The sequence below is a fragment of the Acanthochromis polyacanthus genome, chromosome 13 (assembly GCF_021347895.1).
Source record: "Acanthochromis polyacanthus isolate Apoly-LR-REF ecotype Palm Island chromosome 13, KAUST_Apoly_ChrSc, whole genome shotgun sequence".
Classification (NCBI taxonomy): domain Eukaryota; kingdom Metazoa; phylum Chordata; class Actinopteri; family Pomacentridae; genus Acanthochromis; species Acanthochromis polyacanthus.
This window is the reverse complement of record NC_067125.1, coordinates 40847936-40872910: the sequence shown is the minus strand read 5'-3', so window position 1 is coordinate 40872910 and position 24975 is coordinate 40847936. Positions and strand designations below refer to the sequence as shown.

The 24975-nt window shown below is 39.7% G+C and overlaps 1 protein-coding gene across 2 annotated transcripts in view; it reads right to left on the bottom strand.

Annotated features, from left to right (window-relative positions):
- Nucleotides 1–24975, bottom strand: part of pdgfd (platelet derived growth factor d) — a 74783-nt gene that overhangs the window by 12641 nt on the left and 37167 nt on the right. The window contains exons 2-5 of one of the 2 annotated variants that reach the window (XM_051957788.1): nucleotides 18017–18227; nucleotides 15438–15615; nucleotides 5727–5786; nucleotides 2393–2609 (exon numbers count right to left, since the gene is read on the bottom strand). In XM_051957788.1, coding sequence (XP_051813748.1) covers nucleotides 2393–2609; nucleotides 5727–5786; nucleotides 15438–15615; nucleotides 18017–18227 — 666 coding nt within the window. The remainder of the gene's footprint in view (nucleotides 1–2392; nucleotides 2610–5726; nucleotides 5787–15437; nucleotides 15616–18016; nucleotides 18228–24975) is intronic. The other variant, XM_022195923.2, reaches the window with a different exon arrangement.

Sequence of the window (24975 nt, the reverse complement as noted above, 5' to 3'; positions counted from 1 at the left end):
TAGATTTGCTGTCAAGTACAAATACTTACTAAGGAACAGGAGGGCCCTCAGGTAGAACGAGTGCAGGAGAGAGATACAAAGGCGCAGGTGAGAGAGGAGATGTGGTCGACTTGGTCAGGTCGACTGCAAGCCTGAATGCTTTTATACGGACAAGCACACACAGAAACACCCTCTTCCTCACACGTGTGCCTATAATAAGCATAATAATTTTCATATCTGCTCAAAGACATCCACTCTAACTGTGCATCCTAAAGATAAAATCTGTTGCCTCAGTGACTCCAGGTCGCTGGCACTGACTTCACAGTAAAGAATTGCCTTGAACTGGTCCTGTCTCACCTTAAATCTGCCACTGACTCACTGACAGACCCCACAAAGGGGAAACTGCTCATTTGATGATGCAACAGCTTAGTCAGGTAATGTTTTTGCACATAATATGAACAGGAGCTGTTTTATCCACAATGATCTTTTGTATTTACAGAACAAGTAAAGCATCTACTGTAATTTTGAAAGGTACTTTGACATGAACTGTTTTGAATTCAGTTTTTTGCTTTCATTTCTGTGTAGTTGAGCACACAGATTATTCTTGTACGTTTTTCCATTTGTTCAAAAATGCCAAATGAGTAGAAATACACTGAACCACCAGACAACCCCAGTGGTGTTGTAACTCCAGTTTCAGCTGAATATGCACCATTTTAAAAGCAGGTTTTCATTGACTCTGCTATAGTTGAACATAAGGCAGCAGTGCTGCTCCATCACAGTCATTACAGCCCTGACTAATTTCCCTCAAACTACCAAAGCCACAGACCTTTATTCTCTGCAGCACTGTACCACTGTGAGTAATGTATAGCCCAGTATGTGAGGATGGGACTCCTGCTGTGTGGGTCTGTCTCGGTCAGCAGAAGCCTTCACGCTCACCTCTCCCCTCTATTACACAAAGTTTACCAAAGTCCAGCATCTGCAACAGACTGAGGAAAAATTCTGTGATCACTGCAAAGTTTTTCAGGATCCCTAACTGCAGAATAATAAAATGGAATGAGAACCACAAAGCTTTAATCTTTCTGCATTAGCTAAACTATTTCAACATGCCACACGTTCTCTTGTCTCCTTATAAAACACAACACTATAAACTAAAGTATATTAGAGTTTCTGTTTGACTGACATCATCCTTGTGCTAATAATGATACAAATACACAAAAAATACATATAATAAGATACTATTTCAATGAATGTCCAAATTTAGTTCCAGCAATTATACCTGATATCATCTACATAAATATCTCTATGTAAGGTACTTATGGACCACAATACTCATTGAACTGCTCACTCTTTAACTCAGTACTATTTTTATTTTTACAGTAAAAATAGTAAAGCATTTACTTAAGCAAGGAACTTGGTTATAAGAATTTCTTTCAGCTGAATTCCAAAATCTAGGCCTACTTTTTCCATTTGCAAGTACCTTATTGTTGAAAAACTAGGATTAAATAAAAAACTTTTTGATTACCTTTTAAAAATGTGATTCGTTCAACATGTAGAAAATAGAAAATCTTTACAAAAGTTGTTTGCCCTCTGAGACAAAAAAAAACTGTTATAGGGTTTGAAAAGCAAAAGAGAGAGAGTTCCCAACAGTCCTTGAACTAATCATGTGTGATGTGTCAAACGGTCAGGACACTTTCCAGATCTCAGCTTAAAATTGTGATATTTAAACATCACTCTATCTTACATTTCTTATTTAAAATATGACAAAAGTAAACAGAAAAAATAAACTCCTCCAAGCCACTGAGAAGCCACTGAGAGTGACTCAGCTGCAACCAAGAGCCACAACACAAAAACTGTTTTTTAGCTGAACCTGGTTGAACTGCAGGCTTTGCTTGCATAGAGCAGAGACAAGACAAGCATGTAAACAAAATAAAAATGTAAGTGGTAAAATATTATTATTGCACCACTACTGGTAACACCTGTGAGCAGTTGGAAAAATTGTACATATTGATTCCATTTTGTCTCATTTTTTGTAAAACAAACAATCCAAGAAATGTCACTTTTTACTGCTTTTATGCTTTATGGCATTATAACTTTATTATACTGAACAAGAGACATTTCCGAGTTCTCTGAGTTCTTGCCATGGATGTGCTGTTTCCACAGAGGTGCAGGTCTTCATACTGCAGTGAAAAATAAGCCTTCAGTAATTTAAAATGTGTCCAGTGACTGCTTCGACTTCAGAGGGTTTATTGTTGTCCTACTTATTGTCTTCCAGTTCTGTATTGTAAAACTGTCTTCATGTGTTAAAGGTGATGGACACATGTCTATCTTTTTATAAAGTACAGGCCTCGTGCTTTTTATATTGGAAGGCATAACAGCTCACATGGCTTGTAAAACTTGAATCTGTATGTCTTACCTTTGTTATGTCTGCTTGCCAGATGATAGGCCCTGGATCTATAGTGTATGTGTGTTTGAGTGTAGATGCTGTCCAGGTCCTGTCTCCAGGTGTCTGGGCTCAGGGATTTGAGAAGCTGTTCCACGGTGTCAAAGGCTGCTATGGTTCTGTCTAAATCCTCCAGTGAGAAAGGAACCTCCTCTGTGACTGCTGCCGACATCTTCCCTCCACCACTGTCCTGCAAAGGTGAAAAGGTAAAGACAAAATGATCAGTTCTACTGTGAATTCAAGCCTACTTTAAATACAGCAATTTATCATTTTTACCCATATCAAAACCATATGAGCCTTGTAAAATCTTTCTTGGGTGGGTGACTTTATGTTTTCCTTCACCATTATCCAGCACAGAACTCTGCTATGGTCCCATTTAAAGGATTACCAGACATTAACTGGACAAATGATGTCTTCCATTGCCGCTACATGTGTTTGGTAAGGAACCACTTTTATTAGGTTTCTGTACGAAATGTGAAATGTGCACAGATTTCTGCAGAGAGAATGTCAGTTTTCTAAAACTTGCTAAATCCTTCACAATGCTCTTGGATTCTTTAAAAAAAAAAATCACAATGCAGTGTTTAGTCTGTCATTAGTCTGTGTGCCGCGACAGGAAGGTCAACACTATTATGAAAGCATTGAAAAGACATCTAAGGATCCATTGTAAGATTTGGAAATATCAGCAGATATTCCCCACTCTGCTACCACAATGTACCACGAACATAAAGGTCACGGCCACTGTTTCCATCATTCAGGGTCTTCTTCCACAATGTAGCTCTTGTCAGAATGGCTTTTTTTTGTCAGAATTTGTAATGCAGTGTCACTTATGGTGGCATACTGTTGCTACCTTTGACTTTATTGTCAAAACACATGCATTTTGAAAATTTTCTTGAAATATTTCTCCCCGAACACATCAGCAGAGCACATTCAACATGTAAATACACAGCCATATCTTATAAAAAAGTACAGTCCTATACAACTATGTGACATCACAAATACGTTCCTATTTAGCATGGTTTGGCATTTGTTTTATTGCTCAGTGTAGCTCCTTTATAGTCAATCAGTTATATATGAAATGGGGCAGGATTTGTCACCCTGGTAACCTAGACAATGGAGGAAATGTTTGCAATATGTTAACAAATGGTTGTATTTCAACCTGAAGCATTTTCTCCTCAAACCTAACAAAGTACTTTTTGTTGCATGAAGCCAAACAGTGAGTAAGAATGAAACCTACGTCTGAAAATAATGCTGTCACACAGGATGCAAACCCTAGTCCTGATACGGACTAATAAATCCACCTCCTACCACAGAGTTTGTGGCCCTTCCATACTGGAAGAGAAAATACTAGAATGCAATGGCTCTACACTAATGTAACTTTTGGGAGACAGGGTTGAAATATGGGTGTGGTCTAAAGAAACCACTGTGTCCACTGAAATGAAAATACTCCATAAAGTGCTTCATCACAAATAAATGAGAGCATCTCAGTGACAGCAGCCTATCAGTGACCCTCAGTGTGAGACTGACCTTGACTCAAGCTTGAAAATGCTACAAATCAGAACAAGCTGGAAAATATGACCTCCTCTCCACCTAAATATTGATAGTTACTATCTTTATTGCGGAACAACATAAGTCCTCCTAAATGAGTTTTAATTTCCCACTTCTATATATGTTTCAGTGCCACACTTTTTGCACCAATTCTTTAGAATGCCACTGCATCACAATCGCTCCAACACAACTGTGTACATGTCAGCATGCAGGCTGAGTAAGACAAAGGAGAAAATTAAGATAGTTAGACAAGGACTTCTTTTATTTATTCATCTTAAGTGGCATGTTTTTCTTCATATATTGTTAACTTCCCACCACAATAAATACTGGCAATAAAATGGGGACACAAAAGCAGCAGCACATCACTAAGATTATTCTTGGATGGCCACTCCTCCCTGCTGTAGGCTGTTTCTATAGATAGGAGGTCATTGCCATTAAGTTCTTTTGGCATGTATGACTGTTCTAACTCTCACGTTGGCTGCGACACTCAGCAATAACTTCCATAAAGGTCAAAGGACAAGCGTACGCAATGAGAGGATTCCAATAGCTTATGGAGGAGACTTGGATTCATTAAAGCCAACACGGGAATAGAAACACTCCTCTGGGACATACTAAGTATAAATTAAAAATGGTAATTTAAGTATCACCACATCCTCCCATAAAAATGTGGCACTGGCTCATATAAAATAAATGATGACATGACAGCTCAACAGATTACTGAAATGAAGAATTTTAAGCTCCACGCATCATCGTCTATATTTCTATTTACTTCTCTCCTTTTTTGCATGATTCTAAAAGGTTTAGGATCTGCACATGAGTCAGAAGCTGAGGTCTGAAAAAACTTCACCTTTTTGATTAATGTATCTTAACATGCTTGTGTGCAGCAATCTGAAACATCTACGAACATGAACATAATGTAAAATCATCATTAATCACTGGAAAAGCCCTTGTAGCAGCTTGGAATATAAAGTGGAAGAGGGCCACAAGCCACACATATGTGCATTCCCACATCCCACTGGTAGTGACAAATCCATGCATACGCACGTTAAGACCTACACCCGCACACATGAAGCCGGCATGAATCCAAGCAGAAAAACTTGCACGCATGCTGATGCACACTAATTACTGTGATCACACATGTCAATGAGGTCCATCGCTCTCGCACACAGACAAATGATACAGATTACACATTCTTACAAAAACATTAGTCCAAGGAGGGATGTCATTTCACATGTCAGGCTTCATGCATAATAAATACAGTCCATGCATGCATGAACGTATGGATGTGTGCTGTGTGGGTGTGTGCTGGCTTATGCAAATGCACCATTTGTCATAATTATTAGTGTAGTCTTTGTTCCTAACATGCTTACAAGTACACTTAAGTGTGGGGTGGCAGGGTTGTAAAGAAGGTAATGCTATATTTGGATAAAGTTCTCTAAAACACTGATATTAGTTTGACAGAAAATAGTACAAACCCAAAGATGAGTGACAATGTCTTAACCTGACATTTTTTTTCATAATACATAGCTTTTAAATATGCATTCATGTCTTCCTTTCAGTGGCTAAAGTGTAACTAAAAAGCATATCTACTGATTTGCTTTTAATTTCAGGATTTCAGCAACTCATTCATTGTGTGTGTGTGTGTGTGTGTGTGTGTGTGTGTGTGTGTGTGTGTGTGTGTGTGTGTGTGTGTGTGTGTGTGTGTGTGTGTGTGTGTGTGTGTGTGTGTGTGTGTGTGTGTGTGTGTGTGTGTGTTACTCACCGACATGGGCATCGTCACAGCCTCCCAGTTGGTTTGGGATGCAGGTAAAGGAGAATCATACTGCAGAAACAGAAATAAGGTTAAGCATTCAATGGTGAAGAAAAAAGAATGAAAAACAACAGGTTTTGTTTCTTACAAAGATGGATTGGTGCCTTGCTATAAACAAAAGCAGTTTGATTCTAAGTGTTTTTTTTCAGGCTGTAAAATACATTTTTAAAACTCTGAGATTACCAGGGCAAATGGAGATATGATTAAGGTAGGACTGAACGAGCTCTTGTCTTGTGTGAAGGGGTTGGAACACCCATAGCAGCAGTTCTGGAGGCATGGAAGTGGTCCTGTTATGGATGAATTAGCTCCTCAAAACTGCACACAAAGGCTACAGAAATAAGAAATGTAACAGGCCTGTTCAGTCTGGCAAATAAAAAGTCACTAATAATGCATAGCTAAGTCCTTCTAGGCAAGACTGACCATTTGGGATCCATGTTGGTTATTGTCCCCAGCAGTTATTTCTGGTTAACAAACAGGTCCCTACTTCAATGAATGAGGAGAGAGAGAGAGCCATAACTGTAGTTTCAGTGGTCACAGGGATGTAAAAAATGCATGTGTAGAACCATAAAAACTGCTTAAAAAGTTTGTTGCCTTTTAAGAATCATATTTCCCTGCAGGTCAGTAGGCTTACTAACCTGCCATAGTTTTCTGTTCAGGGTTCTTTATAGTAAGTTATGAGTCTTTAATAATGTCTCTGGTGAAAAGCAGATTTTTTGGAAAAAAAAAGCGCTTTCAAAAGACGTCAACCTGAGCCCATCCATCCACCCCACCCTCCTCTATGGTTCTTTTTGCACTATACACATTTAGTGCATAAACAGAAGACGTTGGCTGGTATAGCAGTGCTCTATAAGCTGGACGGTGCTGTGGATTGCACTTTTGAGCTAATGCCAGCTGGGTGACATTCTTCTCAAATCTCAGAGATATGACAGTGATGTTGCACATATGTCCACACTTACTGACAGAGCAATTCCAACAATTTCCACACATTGTGCAGTTACCATGAGTGATGGTTGAGTTTAGGCACCTTAAACCGTATATGAAGCTTAGGAGAAGATCATGGCAACCAGACAGGATGGACAGTCAGGCTGTTAAAGGTAAATGCTTCAGTCTGTCAGCTCAAGGCGCCAACATTTCTCCTTTTCTAATAGTCGCCCTTAAACATAACTCTCAGGACATGGGGTGGAGCATTCACATGCTTTCCAAGACATTCAGGTGTCTGCCTGTCTGCCTGATCGACTGTCAGTGTGTCAGCAAAATCCAAAAAGAATTTCCAATGAAGCTGGTCACAGCATGCCTTTGTACGGAACTCATTCGACTCACACGTTTGGCAGAAGTACACACATTCTTTGTCTTTCTTTCACTCACACACACATGCACGCGCACACGTGCACACTGTCTGTGGGATCACCCTCTTTATACACTCACACATAAACTCTCACCAGCTATCGAATCTCTCTCCTTGAAGCGTCTTAAATACCATCTCCGGTCAATGTGGAACAGTAAATCTGTCTCAACTGCACTTCAAAGACACAGTGCCCTTACTTTGTCTTGTTGTGTCTGTGTGTGTGTCTGTCTGTGTGCGTGTATGTGTGTGTGTGTGTGTCTGTGAATGTAATAGAGGTGACTTCAAAGCCAGTCAGTGTGCAAAGGTTTTCGTTTAACAGATTCTCGCATGTGGCCTTTGGATAAACGCACTCATACACATAAATGCAGACCCAAAGCAGCTGCGAATGAGGTCAGAAGGTTTCCTGTAAGAGCATGCACGTCCCTGTATGTGTGTTTGTGTGTACTTGTTTTGCTAATGTTGTGGGGACATAGATGTTTCAATTTTAGGATGAATACCTGATTTAAATATAAGGTAGGAACTTAAGCTGACAAAGAGTTCAGGTTAGACAAGTTGTGGTTATGCAGAAAATGAATGTAAATGAATGCAACATCATGAGAAGTAATGAAAATATAAGTGTGTGTGTGTGTGTGTGTGTGTGTGTGTGTGTGTGTGTGTGTGTGTGTGTGTGTGTGTGTGTGTGTGTGTGTGTGTGTGTGTGTGTGTGTGTGTGTGTGTGTGTGTGTGTCCCTCTGTGTGAGTAAATGCATGTTTACACACTCCTAGTCTCATTTGCTTTAAAGATGAAATGCTTCCTGTCAAGCACATCTGGAGCTCTTAACAGGGTTGAAAAAGACAAAGGATGTGGACACGGATTAATGCTTTTATAAAATGTTTTCTTGTTTAATGTAAATTTGATGCACAGATGGATTAATTTGTTGAAGATGTGACTCAGTTGGAAGTAAATAAAATCTTAACACAGGTTTATGTTTTAAACTATTCACAGAGGAAGGTTACTTTCTGGTGCATTTGATGTTTGCTCTGACTCTTTGCAGAGCAAGAAGAGTGAAGAGGCTTCCAGGCTGAATGTGACAAAGGTGCCACTGCCCTTTGGAAAGATTTTTTTTTTCAGTGGCTTGAGCAACGCCATAATGGTTTATTTCTGCATCAAGCAGAGCACAGTGTGCCTCCCGGTGAGCTCCCAAACGCACAGCGGTCAAAGTTCAGCTCAGTTGAACTTTTACTGCCCTGCACTGTGATGACTACCTGTGCAGCCAATAGAAAGGAGACATCAAGCAGGGATGGAAGGCGAAACGCAGGAAATGCTGCGCGTTTAGTTCCTTAACTAAAAACTCCATCTCTATCTCTATCTTTCAAACATTGCTAGAATTACAATATTTATCCAAATCAGAAACTGTAAAATCACGAAGTACAGTCTGATGATTAACTTTCTGAAGCTGTGTGAAATGTGTGACATAGAGGTCTTTTGGGAAAACAAACCAAATAGAAGCCTAAAATCAGAACATTGTGTCAAATTCTTTAATCTGCACATTTCATTTACAAATTTGCTGATAATTAAACACACGCTCCAACCACATTATGCAAAAACTTATAAATTCTGCTGTTCTCTGTGCGAGTCATACTGAATCAGCTGTGACCAACAGTCACATGACAGAATCCAGTCATGTTTGATCTGAGTTGGGCTGAACTGCAGGCTGTGTTCACACAGAGCAGATACAGGGAAAGCACGGAACGCATTTCCCCCATCATTAGTAACAAATTCACGTTTTGAAAAATAAATAATCAAGCGGCACGCTGATGTGGTGGTTAGTACTGCCGCCTCAAGGCTAGAAGGTCTGTTTGTGTAGACTTTGCATGTTCTCCTGATGCAGCATGGGTTCTCACCAGGTACTCAAACTTCCTCTCACAGTCCAAAGACATCCATCCATCCATTTTCTGTACACCATTTAATCCTCATTAGGGTCTCGTTGGGCTGGAGTCTATCCCAGCTGACTTAGGGTGAAGGCAGGGGACAGGGCTACATATACAGACAAACAATCACACATATGGATAATTTAGAGTTACCAATTAACATGAGCATGTTTTTGGACTGTGGGAAAAAGCAGGAGTACCTGCAGAAAACCCACACACACACATGGAGAACATGCAAACTGCATGCAGAAAGATCCTGGGAAGGCCGGGACACAAACTGGGGATCTTCTATCTGCAAGGTGAAAGTGGTAACCACCATGCTACTGTGCAGCCCAGAAACAGGTAGAAACAGGACAGATATGTTCATTTTGGAGGAAGTGAAAATAGTCTCAGACCTCTCACTTTTGTAACTGTCAGTTATGTCGTAATTACCAAATGATCACATAACAAATACCTTCCAGCACATAATCTTTTGAAGTCTTGCTAAAACCCCATCTTCTACCACTAAACCCTGAACTTTTTCTGCTTTGCTTTCATGCTACAAACATACCACAACCCAGTTATTCAAGTGGTCCCAGTTGGGTCCTCATACAAACTTTGATTTGTGTGATGACATCTCAAGTAATAATCTGCAGAGCATCTGATGAAAGGTTTGTTACAAATAGCAGTAAAAACATTAAAATGCTCCAGCTTTACATTTTGTATTTTGTGAAGCAATAAAGAAATGCTAGAGACTGTGAATATAATTTTCTGTACTTGTAAATGTAGCAGCACTGGGAAAAGCAAGTATGATCAGCTCTTTGTGTTTAGAGAAGGGCATGCAAGGATCTTTTCAGAGCTTATTTCAACACGCTAAAACCAGCTCATTTTGTAGAGAAACTGTTTTGAATTATACAATTTATGAATCACTATTTGGTGTAGAAGCAAAGTGTGATATTTGAAGCAGTGCTGCCATATAAGTCGGTGGTGAGGGAATACATTCTTATTTACAGTAGCAGTCTAGTGGAGGCGACATCAGGGAGCTGCCCTTTTCAACCTCCATTTTGTACAGTTGGACATTGGAGCAGCTGAGGATTAAGTGTGTGCTGGATGGTGAGGAAGGAGAGAGCATTTCCCTCTTGACTTTCACCCCCCACAAGCAGTTATCTCGCTTACAGCCAGAGGAGCCCTAACTTAGTAGATAAATCACACTGAGCACATTTATGCTGTCTCATCTATGACTGAGTCTAAGCTAATTTTCAGGTTAGAGCCTTGAAAAATGCCTCCTCTCATGGTGCACTGAGGCTTTTCCTGTAGTTTACTGTGAGACTTCTGAGTCGGTCGTATATTTACTTAAATACATCAGCTGCAATGTTTTCGCTTTGTGGCGGATTTTTAAATCAGTGCACAGAAAATCCAGAGATTTATAGCAGTACATGTAAAGAACTACTGAGGATGTGGTACTGAACTGTGGAGCTGGACCAAACTAAGCTGTTTTTCAGCACCTTGGTTTTTTAAAAATCTTTTATGTTGTGAGACAGACATTATGACTCGATGACACACTGGAGTCATCCTTTGCGTGGTCCATTCCTCTAACACTGTAATGCTACAATAACCTGAATGCATTAGTAACAGCCGTTCTCTGCTACAGCCTACAGTTTGGTAGCTAGCTGTGCAAATGCGTCTCCCCCAGATGGCAGAATTCACAGAATAACTCGACCTCTGTGTTCAAATGTTCTGAGACCGATGAGATGAAGAGCAACGCTGATGGAGGTCGGGTAGTTTTGCAAACTTTCATCGTAGAACATTCAAATTCTTGGATGATTCACTGCTGTTGAATGGGACCAAATTAAATATTTCCTTCTCTGGCCTTCATCCTCCTGTCCAGTCAACGTTATCTTACATATTTGTGGTATGCTTTTGTGATTTAGTTTTGTAGTTTATGCTGTTTAGTTCACATAAAATGAACTCAGGTCTGTTTCCCTGGCTAGTGAAAGCTGTCAGTCAGTGGCATTAATGGACAGAATCAGCGTTTCAGAGCCCACAGAGACAGTCTTTAGTTTCTCACAATTTTAACGGTTGTTGCTAGAGGTACGGACCCGTACCCGTAGCCTGTGGACTACGGATACGGCACTTGCCATTTGCCAATCAGATACGCGAGATCTGGTCACGTGACTCCCGGTAGACGCTAGCGGTACGGACCCGTAGCATCGGTACTACAGGTACGGACCCTAAACCTGACCCTAACACTAACCCTAACCTTAACCTTTGCTTACCTTTCAACAGTTTGCAGCTTCTTGACTCGTGAGACTCGCGTACGGGTCCGTATCTGTCTGGCAAATGGAAAGTGCTGTATCCGTAGGCCACAGGCTACGGGTACGGGTCCGTACCTGTAGACACTACCAATTTTAACATCTCATTTTATATACTTCACGCAGCTTTTTCACACAATTATTACTGCTTTACACAAACTGCAAAAACTTTAAGTGGGTTACAGTTTTACTTACTGTTAAATCTAGAGTTGTTGCACATTGTTTTTATTACAGTTGGAGTGCTTCATTAAATGGCTGGAATTATATATATTTAGTGTAATTCAAGCGGCAGAAGAGTTCTGCTTGTTAAAAATCCATGAATAGGTAAAATGCTACCAATGAGCACCACCAGAAGAATCTCACATAAACACATCAACAACACGAAAGAAGACAAACTAGGAAATAATTATTTAAAGAATTTTTAAAATAATTTAATTCATAATTAGTGTTATGTTTCAGTTTCATATAGCGTATGTTTTATGTCTGTATTGAAATATATATTTATATTGGAATATGTTTCAAAATATATATTTCCAAATATATATTGAAAAACTTTGAATCTAATTCTAACTTGGATCATAGTTCTTGCGCCTGGATTAGCAGCTGGACACCTCATTGTTACTCGAAGATCTCAGATAAAAAAATCAACACCGGAAGAAAAGACACATAAAACAGAACAAAAATAAAGCTCTGTATTGTTCTGAAATCTTAAAAGATGAACTTAAAGCTGCTTCCGTTCACAATAAATATAATGAAGCAGGTTTGTGCTCTCATATTTCCTTTTTTTAGCTTTTCAAAATAGCTTAAAATGTTTATCTTACGCAATCAAACGCACTCATTACTTCATGTAAGCCTGCGCTGAATCTGACGAATCGCAACAACTGAAAAGAAGATTTGAAAAGGATCAAAGAACAACAAGTCTGGGGGAAAACAGTGACATGAATAATGAGTAAGGCGTCTGACTGCGGTGTAGCCTATGGTGCTTTTTTTGGGAGGGAACAGCAGTAGTTGTATTCAGACATACGGGTCACTTCAGGTCATAGTCTGAAACCGATCTAAACACAATGTATACTTTTTAAAAAGGTACCCAATCTAAAGCAGACCAAGGATAATAAGACCCCATCTGACATTTGTTTGACCCCATCACACCCCGTTCACAGATGTCATTTCAAATACCTCTTTCATGCATGAAGGTCACGTGAATTTCATGACACTTCCATTTACATTTAGCCATAGACATATTGCATGCATCTGCATCAGGCAGACCTGATTGCTAGAACTCTTGATTTTCCACAGCTACATGCAAATCAGCATTAAGCCCCACTCCAACCAAGAGGGTGAAATTTACCGAGAATTTACGCTCGCACTCAAACTACTATCTTGTCCTCACTGATCATGCAACAGTTGAAACATTTAAGGTTCAGATAAACACTGTAGCAGTAAAATGCTCCTCTAATGAACAAGCATGGGTTCATTCTGAGCAGCAACGCATGTCGTTCTTCCTGCATGGGTTCCTGGTTTTCCACTTTGCCTCAAAGCACACATTTTTCTTTGTGGACCACTGCAACAAACATGCTGCCAGATCCACTTAAATCTATAAACCAAACACGAAAACAGAACAAATGGCAATGAAACAACATTCTATCCAAATCTGACAAAACTACTATAACAGGAACCTGGTTTGAGTTAAGGTTTGCCCACAGAAGCTGTTTCAGTTGTGTTTTGATCAATCATTTGTCTCACAGAGAACACACACACACTGCTGACTAAGCTTTTACTACAATATAAAGTCCTGTATTTATATGGAACCATTAGTTATTATAGGATAGTGTGCAAAATAAGAAACAGCAAAATGAACATAATCCAACCATTAACTATTATAATGCCATAAATCTAAAAAAACACACAAAAACAGACACGCACACACAAAAGTTGAATTTCTTTGATTGCATTTTCCTGCAGTTGAACATGTTTTCTATATATTGTAGACATTTTACTATTTGCATTTTATATGTGCTTTCAGATTTGTCTCACATCTGCTCAGTGGAAGCACAGCCTGCAGTTCAGCCAAATAATCTTTTTTTGTTGTTGTTATTTGACTGTTGGTCACAGCTGAGTCACTAATAGTTAGTTGCACTGAAAAGCCCAAAATTTATTGATTTAGTTTTTACAGAATCTAGTTTGTTCATGTGTTTAATTTTTTAGCAATTTTTAAAATGAGATGTGTAGAATGAAATATTTTTTGAGCAAATATCACAATTTAAGCTTTGATTTGTTAAATTCTTTTGACAAAACGTAAAGTGACACATATTAGTTCAAGGACCCTCGAAAAATTCTAAATCTGGTAAGTTTGCTTGTTTTTACAGTGCCTTGGTCTAATTACTGGCAAAATTTAGGTGAATTCTTAAAGATGACACTCCTTTAAAACCCACCGGCAGGTTTTGGGTCTGAACCAGGGTTGTTCTGCTAACACGCTGCCTTCTGTGTAGGCGTGATGCTGATTACTGGTTTGGGTCTGAGATACCAGGAACACAGAGAACCCATGAAGACTTGTAACATGGCAGGGTTTTAATAGTAAAACTGTGTTTTGTTTTGGTCCCTATTATCTGTTTTTCCTTGTACAACTCCACTCTGCCTTTCCTCTCTCTCTATGGTTTTTTCTTTTATCTTGTCCACCTCAGTCCACTCCATACTGCTCACTACCTCTCAGCTGCCTCTCTCCACTTCTGTCTCTCTCTTTGTCTCCCTCAGTTCAGGTTGTTTTAGTCATTAGCTGACATGCTGATACCATCTCAGACACCTGTTCTCTCCTTCCAATGCTGCTTCGCCTCGTTCTCTCCTTGCCTTCTCTCCCCGTCTCCCTCTTCTTCCTCTCCTCTCTCTGCCTCCTCTCCTCCTCCCTCTTATCTGTTCGACAGGTCTGGAGAGAACAAATTAGACCTGCTAAATTAAGCCACACACCGAGCTGCAGTCTAGCTGGAGGGAAGCTGTGCGTGTGTGTTTGTGAAAGATGGAAAGACACAAACACACACTCGAACACAGGAGCTCTTTGAAAAATGGGTAAAAACTGATCAAATGAGATAGGCCTCGAGAGGTGGATTCTGTTTTAAAATGTACAGAGGTGTGATTATTTGACCAGAGGAGAAATAACAAAGGCTGAGGAGGGAGGGACGGCAGAGGAAAGCCGTGAGAGTCTGAGAGGGTGAGATAAGAAAGTTGTTTGTGGTTTATGCAGCGGCAGAAAGTACATTTAGGCAAATACTCTATTAATAGGCGCTTAGTTTTTGGCCATTATGTTCCGTTAAACGTGGTGACACTGCTGTGGGCTCATTTAGCTCAAACGTACAGTTTATGGCTGTGAAATTTCTGCGTGTGCAAAAAGCACAAACTGTACATATCAAATTTATTGAAGGTAATGTAAAAATGATGCTATTTAAGTGACAGACCATCAGCAAACACAGGATCTCTCTGTGTCCTTCTCGTCCTTTATCCCATGTGTGCTTAAACCACTTTTTGTGATAATTAGCAGTGCCACCAGTTCAACCCTGTCTGTGATGCTGTCTCTCATCCCCATGAAAGAGGAAGCACGGAAACATCTTTAAATGCCTCTCTGTCCTGCTGCTGCTCTTCTCTTCCCCCTTTTCTGATTATAGGGTGGGAGAACATCTTCAAATCTGAGTCCCTCTCTTTCCTCTTTCTTCTTCCTGGCAGTATGACAAAGCTAATCTCCTTATCCATTCGTTTGACAGCCTTTAAGAGAACACTTCCCCATCCCTCCTCCCTACCTCCCCTCTATTGTCGACTGGACGTGTGAGAAGAGAACAGTTGGCTAATACATTTTGGCCTTTTCCTGACAGTGTTACTAGATCCTCCCTCACTTCCTTTCTCCTTTCTCTCCTACCTATTTATCTCCTCCGTCATCTTATACCTTTTATCTATCGTCGAGTGCAGGTAAAACAGTAAAAGAAGCATTTTTACCCGCAGCATTGCAGTGGTACTCAAGCTGAACTCAATGTGATGAAAAAAATAAAAGAAAACTTTAAGCTGCGTCTCAAATAACAGCCCACAATTCATCATCAGCCGTGTGTGCAGGAGTGTGAGTGCAACGTTTCTCACCAGCAGCGAGTAGTAGACTTGGAATCCCGGCTTTGCAACAAAGTAATCATCAGACTTGAAGGTGACTCTGAGCGTGTTGCTTTTGGAGTTGAGACTAGGTGGTGCCTTCTGCCCACACCAGCGACCCCAAATTATAGTGCTGGTCTCTGATTGGTCCTCCACTTCAACAAAGTCATACCTGGAGTGTGAGTGAGAGAGATGGACAAGTAGATGAATATGTGGGAGGAAAGAGCTAAAGCTGGAGGATGAAAATTGTACATTGTCAAGAAAGTACAAAAAGGCAGGCTGAAAAAATCTTAAATGAATGTTTGTGAGTCTATCCTCATGGATGGATGGAGAACATTTTAAGAAAACTGGCAGTAAAATTAGATGTTTTTTTTGTTTTCTTTCTTCTTCATTATAATTACATTAACTTGACAGGTTCAATGATGACGCATATAGTAACACAGACAGATCACATCAAATGTCCCTCACAGTTCTGATCTCACATGTGCACTTCATGTTCTGCTGTTTTGCTGTCCAGTGAAGATTTATTGTGTCATTTCAGATATTGTCACCGTCATTGTTATGCCTAAATCACCTCTTCATGATGCTGGTCACTCCTGGTAAAATGGCCTAAATCCTCAGTTAAACAGATCATGTGATTCTACCCCGTAGTATGATGGCCTAGGTCAAAGTTCAATGTGGCGTGGTTCAGATTTGATGTGCGTTCTGAAAAACCTGAAAAAATTACAGTTTTCCAGATAAACTGTTTCATTGATCCAGCTAAATTTTGGCTAATTTACAATTTACCTTCTTATTTGGCAGTTTCTATTTCTTTCTGTTTAAGACTAGTGTCTAGATCTGAGGAAAAGGTGATATCATGACTGATAGGAAATATCTGTGTGTAATAAATGTGGTGCAAATTACTAATGTTGGCACTGCAACATGTTCACAGCTACATTCTAACATGCTGATATTTAGCATGTGTTGCTCCACCATGTCCATCATGTTAGCTTGGCATGTCAGCATGCTGTCATTTGCTAAATACCACTAAGCAACTGAGGCTGATGGGCATGTTGTTTATTTCACATGACTTTGGCCATAAACTAGTGTGGAAAAAACATGGAACCTTTTGATGCAATAATGGGACTAGACAGAAAGTCTGTGGACCACTGGTCTAACTCATCAGATGTAGACTTCAGTTATAAAACTGAGAGTTAACCCCTTTGCTAAAGAAAACAGCAACAATGAACTCTGAATTACAACCTATGTGCTGAAAGTTTTGTCAATGCTTTGGATGGTGCAATGAGGCGAACCTGCATGATTCTTCTGGTGAATGTAACCATTTTAATGACATTCTGAGTGCACATGTCCAATCAAACCAATTTTTCTATCATTATTTTGCAAGGGCATTGATTCTGTATCCTTGGCATAGCACCATGCAAGATAATTAGGATTGGTTTGAAGAAATACGAACAAGACAGGACACTTTTTCCTTGAAAGCACAATGATGTGCTGACAGACTATTTCAATGCTGAAACAACGTCACTCGTGGGCTATGAAGGACATTCGGACATGTTGTTGGGAAACCATAAATTTCTGAACCAAAATTTGTGCCAGTCTGTTAAGTAGATAGACAGAAACGATAGCAGTAACCACATTTTTAAAATCAGTAATTTCCCTGTAACGAGATGGAGAACATTTGGCCATTTCTCATCCACAGCTTAGTTTTAGGATCTGCAGATACTTTTACTGATTGTATCCATTACAATGTGTTCTCAAGCCAGCAGATCATCCTGCTAGAGTACTCGAGGTGAAGAATTATGTGGAGAAGTTAACAACTTTGATTAGATGTCTCAGAAATCAGCGCCTCTGTCAACTGTCAGACATGCATATGTGTGTGTGTGTGTGTGTGTGTGTGAGACACGTAAGATTTTTAAAAACTGGGCAAAGCTCCTCTCTCCTTCTTTCTACCTTTCCAAATTGCTCCTCCCTCTCTTTCTCCCCCATGCTGTTCAGCCTTGTCTTTTCAGCAAAGTGCTTACAAAGATGGCTGAGTTGCATATGGGGATTAGAAAGTCTATTTTCTCCCCTCAGTCCTCAAGGACAAACTTCTTGTACTTCTTGCCAAGAAAGCAAACTTTAACTATCCATCTCTCTCACAGTGATTATTCCACCTCTTACCTTTTTTATGTTCCTTTCCTTACATCCCTTCAATCACAACTTAATATTACTATGTGCTAATGTGTAATTCATTTTCACATATTTTATTGTTGCTGTTTTTCTTTCAACTTGAGATTTTTGCCCAATAAACTTTTCCTGTCACATCAAACCTTCCTCTGGATCGCTTCATCTCACTGGTCTCTGGTTCTTTAATCACTGGTTCTTTCATTTATCTTTTCTCTTTTATAGCTGTGATAATTCATCACTGCTCCCTCCTTTTTGTGCTCAGTCCCTCTTACCTCTGTTCAGGTTGTCTTTTTCTTCTTAAGGCACTTCCTGTCATTCTTCTTACTCTGTATGTTCTGCTATAATCCTTTCATTCTGTATTCCATCCCTCCTACCTCTGTCAGTGTTTTTTCTGTCTCGTGTTTTACCTGCACACTCCATTCTCAGCCTCCTCCAGGCCAAAGTGTCCGTCAAACTCCAGGTGTATGCGGCTCCCAGGTGGTGACTGTAGTTTCCATGACAACAGCAGGTTGCGTGGGTAAGCGTTGGGGTAGCGTGGGCTGTGGATGGCTCCGCCCACTGGTGTTACCGTGACGTTTTCCTCTTTGCGGTACAAGTCTGTGGTGAGGCGATTGCTGTCTGTTAGTGGTTACAACTAATCAGTTAGTTCGTCCAGTTGTAGATTAAAAACAAGCAAAGCAGCTTGTTCACAGAGAAATGCACACAAACTGCAAATCCACATGAAAAAATGAATTTTTATAGATGCTGGTACAGACAGAGAAGCACAAACTAGAAGCACAAATCATGCAGAGCGATAAACAATAGCAATACAAAGATGACATTTCGCTGTAAATGGTGACCTGACCTTCAAAAAAACACCTCATTTAAATGCATGAACATAAGATGAGCATAAAATTCATTGCTTGGATTTTAGGGGAGGGGGTTTGTTTGTTTTTTGGTTGTGTGACCGAGATGCAAACACAGCAGGACATTTTACAGTTCAAAACTTCTCAGAGCTCTCTGCTGGACAAATTATTTATGAAGGACACTATTTCTAAATAGTCCCAAGCCAAACTGTGCATTTCCATACTGCGGTTTCTCATTATTAATGGCACACATACACACGGGTGAAAATATTACAGATAATGTCAACTAATTTATTGGTCAAACCTAAAATTTAACCAAGTTCCTTCTGTCTGGGTCAGTAGTTTGAAATGAGAAATCTACAGCACAGAATAACCGAGAAAAGAGTCTCATATCTCATTTTTCAAGTGATTCCATAGAGAATCTGTAGTTGTGTTTCTACAGAACATACATTAATATGTTCACACATCTGTCACTGATTTGTAAGTCTGATGTTTTACACTCATTCAGTTCTAATATTTCAGTCCAAGCGGACATTTCAGACAATTGAATGACATATTCATATAACATTGAAGGACAATCCAATAACTTTTACAAACTAAGTTCACTCAAGACAAAAGGCCCAGGGGTCAATTAAAATTTTGAAGTGTATTTTTCAAAAATAACGACTGTAAAGTTGGAAGAAAACTGGCTGCTCATCACAATCCTTTGAAATAATTATCTTGAAACTAAGAATCATGTCGTGGGTTACAGTAGGTTTAGAGGACAAGCAACAGACATTACTGGTGGTTATTTGGACTGAAACTTACTACAAAAACACATGTAAACACGCACGACAAATATATTTACAGAGGAATGAAGAATAATATGGTAGCTAGTATCTATCACAGGCTCTGCTTTATTGACTCCCTCTATAAAGTATAACAGTACTTTCTGAAGTTGTGTTCAAAGCCTGTCATTATCAGTGCTAATAAACATCACTGGGTATCTAGCCCTAAGTGATCAATGCAATCAAAACGTTAATTTGGCGATTGCTCTACAAAACTTCACAACTGTACTGCTGACTTCCTAAAATTAGCCAAAATGCTACTACACACAGACACGCACAGACACACACAGAAGGTCAGGTAATGTGCTGAGGTAGGCTGACATGGCTGTATTTTCTGGGGGGGGGGGTGTTTTGTAAGAGAATGTATAATCACCCCTGCACCCCTGGGAGATGATGATGAAGCTATGGCCTTCTCCTCCACCTCTTCAATGCTAACTTCCCTTAATTCCTTCCCCTGCTCCATCCCATCTTTCCCTTTCTCCCCCTTCTCTATAATCGTCTTCTCCGCAGTCAGTAACTCCGTCTCATCGGTCATTTTGTGCTGCTGCTGCAGTCACAACTTCTTCTAATTCTGGCAACAGCAATTAACACCGTACGTCAGTGTATCTTTACATGCATTAACGATTGGGACACAGCATGCACTTTTAATTTGTGCTTTTGTGAATGCGTGCAAATGTGTGTGTGTTGGAGCAGAATTTGTTTGTACTGGAATTCTTCCACTCTGCTGATCAGAGGCCTGACTGTGTGGTCCACTCACTCATAAAAGTGCTTATGTGTCAGGAACTTTCACCTACTAATGTCTCTGGGGAACGGAGCTCTAAGTGTGTGTCTGTCAGCGTTGCACATAAGGTAATTTGTGTTAATGCACAAAGGAGTGTTAGATTTTTGAATGCACCATAATCATGTGATAGTATACATAATGCTTGTCAAACAAACAATGCATTTGTGTCTTTCTTAGCAGTTAAATTACAGCATATAAAAGCAAATCCACCTTAGCCCCATGTTTTAAGGCATCTTTAACGTGTTTGCAGTCAGCTCTCTTAAGGAATTGATGCAGAAATAAAACTCACTGTTTCTGGCCACAGAATTGTTCAGCACATAATCCTTGTGAAACTTGCTATTTTGGCATTTTTGTGAGCATATCCTGTAGAATGAATTAAGCATTAAAGTGCCCATCCATGCACAGGTATGAGTGTGTCCGTGTGTGAGCATTAAGAAGAAGGACGACACTAAAAGGAGAAAATATGCAAATATGCTGGAGCAGCACCCGGCTCTTATGGATGCTGTTACGCAGTCGTGGCATTGACCTTAATATAAATCATGCAGAGATGTCAGTGACACTATTGCAAATTAATGCAAATGAAACAATGATTGGGAAAGGAATTTCAGTTAAAGATCCAGTCCATTTCGTCTGACATTTCCTCAGTCTGCTAAGGATAGGATTCTGGGTACGAGGCTCATGTGGAAGAAGGCTTAAGGAGAATCCTGAGGAAACCAACAGATATATCTGAGGGCACAGTGGGATATGCAGTGCAATCTGGAAATAACAGGACAGTGACACATTTTTATGAAGCTCTGTACTACAGCACATTGCAACTAAAATTAAAGAAAGACTATGCTGACATTTAGTTTTAGCCAAGCAGTTTCTGGGCATTTTTTGGTCCTGTCACATTTTCACTCACTGTTGTCTCATTTTTCACTGCAGTGTAAAGTCCTGCACCTCTACGGAAACAGCATAAGCATAAGTAGAAGTCCTTAGTGCAGGGGTTGGCAACCTTTAACACTCAAAGAGCCATTTCGACCCGTTTCCCACAGAAAAGAAAACACCGGGAGCCGCAAAATCCTTTTGGCATTTAAAATGAAGACAACACTGCATATATCACTTTTTACCTCTATGCCCTTGTTAATCAGTTGTGATTAATTAATTACAAAACCTCTAATTAGATAGATTCATTTTTTAAATTGTGTCCTACCACTAATAAATTAGCGTGGCATCGGTGTGTACTTTCGCCAAAACCATGTCGGACTCCGTAGTTTTCTCTGGACCCTTGCCTGATCTGACCAGCGATGACATGTTTAGCCGCATGTCGTCGTTTCGCCGCTGGTTGTCTATGTGGTGTCCATCAAACGACGTGGGCTTTATTGATAATTGGAGCTCTTTTTGGGGAAAACCTGGTCTGATTAGGAGAGACGGCATCCATCCCACTTTGGCTGGTGCAGCTCTCATTTCTAGGAATATGGCTGATTTTATTAGTACTCCTAAAGCATGACAACCCAGAGTTAAGACCAGGATGCAGAGCTGTAGTCTTACACACCTCTCTGCAGTTTCCTCACAGCTGTCACCCTCCAGTAATTCAGTTAATTCAGTTAATTTTATTGAGACTGTGTCTGTCCCCCGACCACCAAAATTCAATAAATTAATCAAATCAAAAATATACAAAAGAAATAGTAACCACAAAAATTTAATAAAAATTAATACCTCTATTTCAACAGAGCAAAGAGACAGGAAAATTAAATGTGGTCTGTTAAATATTAGATCTCTCTTGTCTAAATCTCTGCTAGTAAATGAGTTGATAACTGATCACCAGATTGATTTGTTCTGTTTGACTGAAACCTGGTTGCAGCAGGAAGAATTTGTTAGCCTAAACGAATCAACTCCCCCTAGTCATATTAACTGTCATATTCCTCGAATCACAGGCCGAGGAGGAGGAGTAGCAGCAATCTACCATTCTAGTTTAAAATTGAACCAGAGGCCTAAACCTGATTACAGCTCATTTGAAAATCTCACTCTTAGTCTCTCTCATCCAAATTTGAAAGCTCAGAAACCAGTTTTATTTGTTGTTATATATCGTCCTCCTGCTCCTTATTCTGAGTTTTTATCTCAATTCTCAGACTTTTTATCTGAATTAGTGCTCAGTTCAGACAAAGTTATTATTGTGGGTGACTTTAACATTCATGTTGACGTAGACAGCGACAGCCTTACAACAGCTTTTAATTCATTATTAGACTCAATTGGGTTTTCTCAACATGTAAATAAACCAACTCATAGTTTTAATCACACTCTTGACCTTGTCCTGACTTATGGCTTAGAAATTGAAGAGTTAACAGTATTTCCCCAGAACCCTCTTCTTTCTGACCATTTTATGATAACATTTCAATTTAAAGTAAAGGATTGTTTAGCAGCTGAGAACAAATATCATTACAGTAGGTGTTTGTCTGACAATTCAGTATCTAAATTTAAGGAAATAATACCCTCACTGTTTACTTCAGCAACATTTACTGATAAATCAGAAGGCAAATATTATTATTTTACCCCCACAGAAGTGGATTATTATGTTAATAATGCTTCAGCCTCACTGCGTACAACTCTTGATAGTGTTGCACCTGTAAAAAAGAAAGTTATATCTCAGAGAAGACTTGCTCCTTGGTATAATTCCCAGCTGCGGACTTTAAAGCAGGCATCCCGAAAGCTGGAAAGAAAGTGGTATTCCACTAATTCAGAGGTAGTGTATGTGGCTTGGAAAAATAGTCTAGTAATCTATAAAAAAGCTCTTCATAATGCCAGGACAACTTATTATTCATCTTTAATAGATGAGAACAAGAACAACCCTAGGTTTCTCTTTAGCACTGTAGCCAGGCTGACAAAGAGTCAGAGCTCTGTTGAACCTTGTATTCCTTTAGCTTTAACCAGTAACGACTTCATGAGCTTCTTTACACAGAAAATAGTTATGATTAGAGATAAAATTAATCTGGCCCTTCCTACAAATGTCACAGATGCTTTTGAATTGGCTGTTAGACCTGATGAATCTTTAGAATTCTTCACTCCTATATGTCTCTCTGAACTAATTTCAACAGTTTCTACATCCAAACCATCAACATGTCTTTTAGATCCTATCCCAACTAGACTCTTCAAGGAGATTTTACCTTTAATTAATTCTTCAATGTTAGATCTGATTAATCTCTCTCTAGTAACAGGCTATGTACCACAGGCTTTTAAGGTTGCTGTCATCAAACCTTTGCTTAAAAAGCCCACTTTAGATCCAGATGTGTTAGCTAACTATAGACCGATATCCAACCTACCATTTCTCTCTAAAATTCTGGAAAGAACAGTTGCAAATCAATTGTGTGAACACCTACAAAGGAATAATTTGTTTGAAATGTTTCAGTCAGGCTTCAGAGTGCATCATAGCACAGAAACAGCTCTAGTGAAAGTTACTAATGACCTTCTCATAGCATCAGATAATGGACTAGTCTCTATACTTGTTTTGTTAGATCTTAGTGCAGCGTTTGACACAATCGACCACAAAATTTTATTACAGCGTCTAGAATATTCAATTGGCATTAAAGGGACAGCACTGGATTGGTTTAAATCCTACTTATCAGATAGGTTCCAGTTTGTGCATGTCAACAATAACTCTTCTGAGCAGACTAAAGTTAATCACGGAGTTCCTCAGGGTTCTGTCTTAGGACCGATACTTTTCACATTATACATGCTTCCTTTAGGCAATATTATTAGGAAGCATTGTATTAACTTCCATTGTTATGCAGATGACACACAATTGTATTTATCTATGAAGCCAGATGAAACTGATCAGTTAGCTAGACTGCAAGATTGTCTTAAGGACATTAAAACCTGGATGACTTTTAACTTCCTACTGCTAAATTCAGACAAAACTGAAGTCATTGTATTTGGCCCCAAACATCTTAGAAACTCGCTTTCAAAGCAAATAGTTACTCTGGATGGCATCACATTGGCCTCCAGTACTACTGTGAGGAATCTTGGAGTTATTTTTGACCAGGACATGTCCTTTAACTCACACATAAAGCAAGTCTGTAGGACTTCCTTTTTTCACCTGCGTAATATTGTAAAAATCAGGAACATTCTGTCTCAGAGTGATGCAGAAAAATTAGTTCATGCTTTTGTTACTTCCAGGCTTGACTATTGCAATTCCTTATTATCGGGTTGTCCAAATAGCTCTCTCAAACATCTACAGTTGATCCAAAACGCTGCTGCGAGAGTACTGACAGGAGTTAGCAAAAGAGATCATATTTCCCCTATACTTGCTTCTCTTCACTGGCTTCCTGTTAAATCCAGAATAGAATTTAAAATCCTTCTTCTGACATATAAAGCTCTTAATAACCAATCTCCATCATATCTTAAAGATCTGATAGTACCTTATTATCCTAGTAGAACTCTTCGCTCTCAAACTGCAGGCTTACTTGTTGTTCCTAGAATTTCTAAAAGTAGAATGGGAGGCAGAGCCTTCAGTTATCAGGCGCCTCTCCTGTGGAACCTGCTCCCAGTTTGGGTTCGGGAGGCAGACACCCTCTCTATTTTTAAGACCAGGCTTAAAGCGTTCCTTTTTGACAAATCTTATAGTTGGGGCTGACTGGGTGACCCACAGAGGTTCGGCTTGTGTCTTCATTGTACAGCTGACTCCTTCTTGGACGTCCCTTCGTTCTGCCCCTAGTCATGCTGCTATAGGCCTAGGCTGCTGGGGGACTTTTCTTGACGCACTGAGCCCTTCTCTATCTACCTTTACATTTAATATGTATACCGTTATTGCAGTACATTCACTCTGTTTCCCCCTGTGCTATTTCTCCGAGTGTCCCTGGTCCCAGAGCTGGATGCTTCAGATCTGCGGTCGATGTTCCACCAGCTGGTCCAGTCTCCACCATGTCCACTGTGGGATG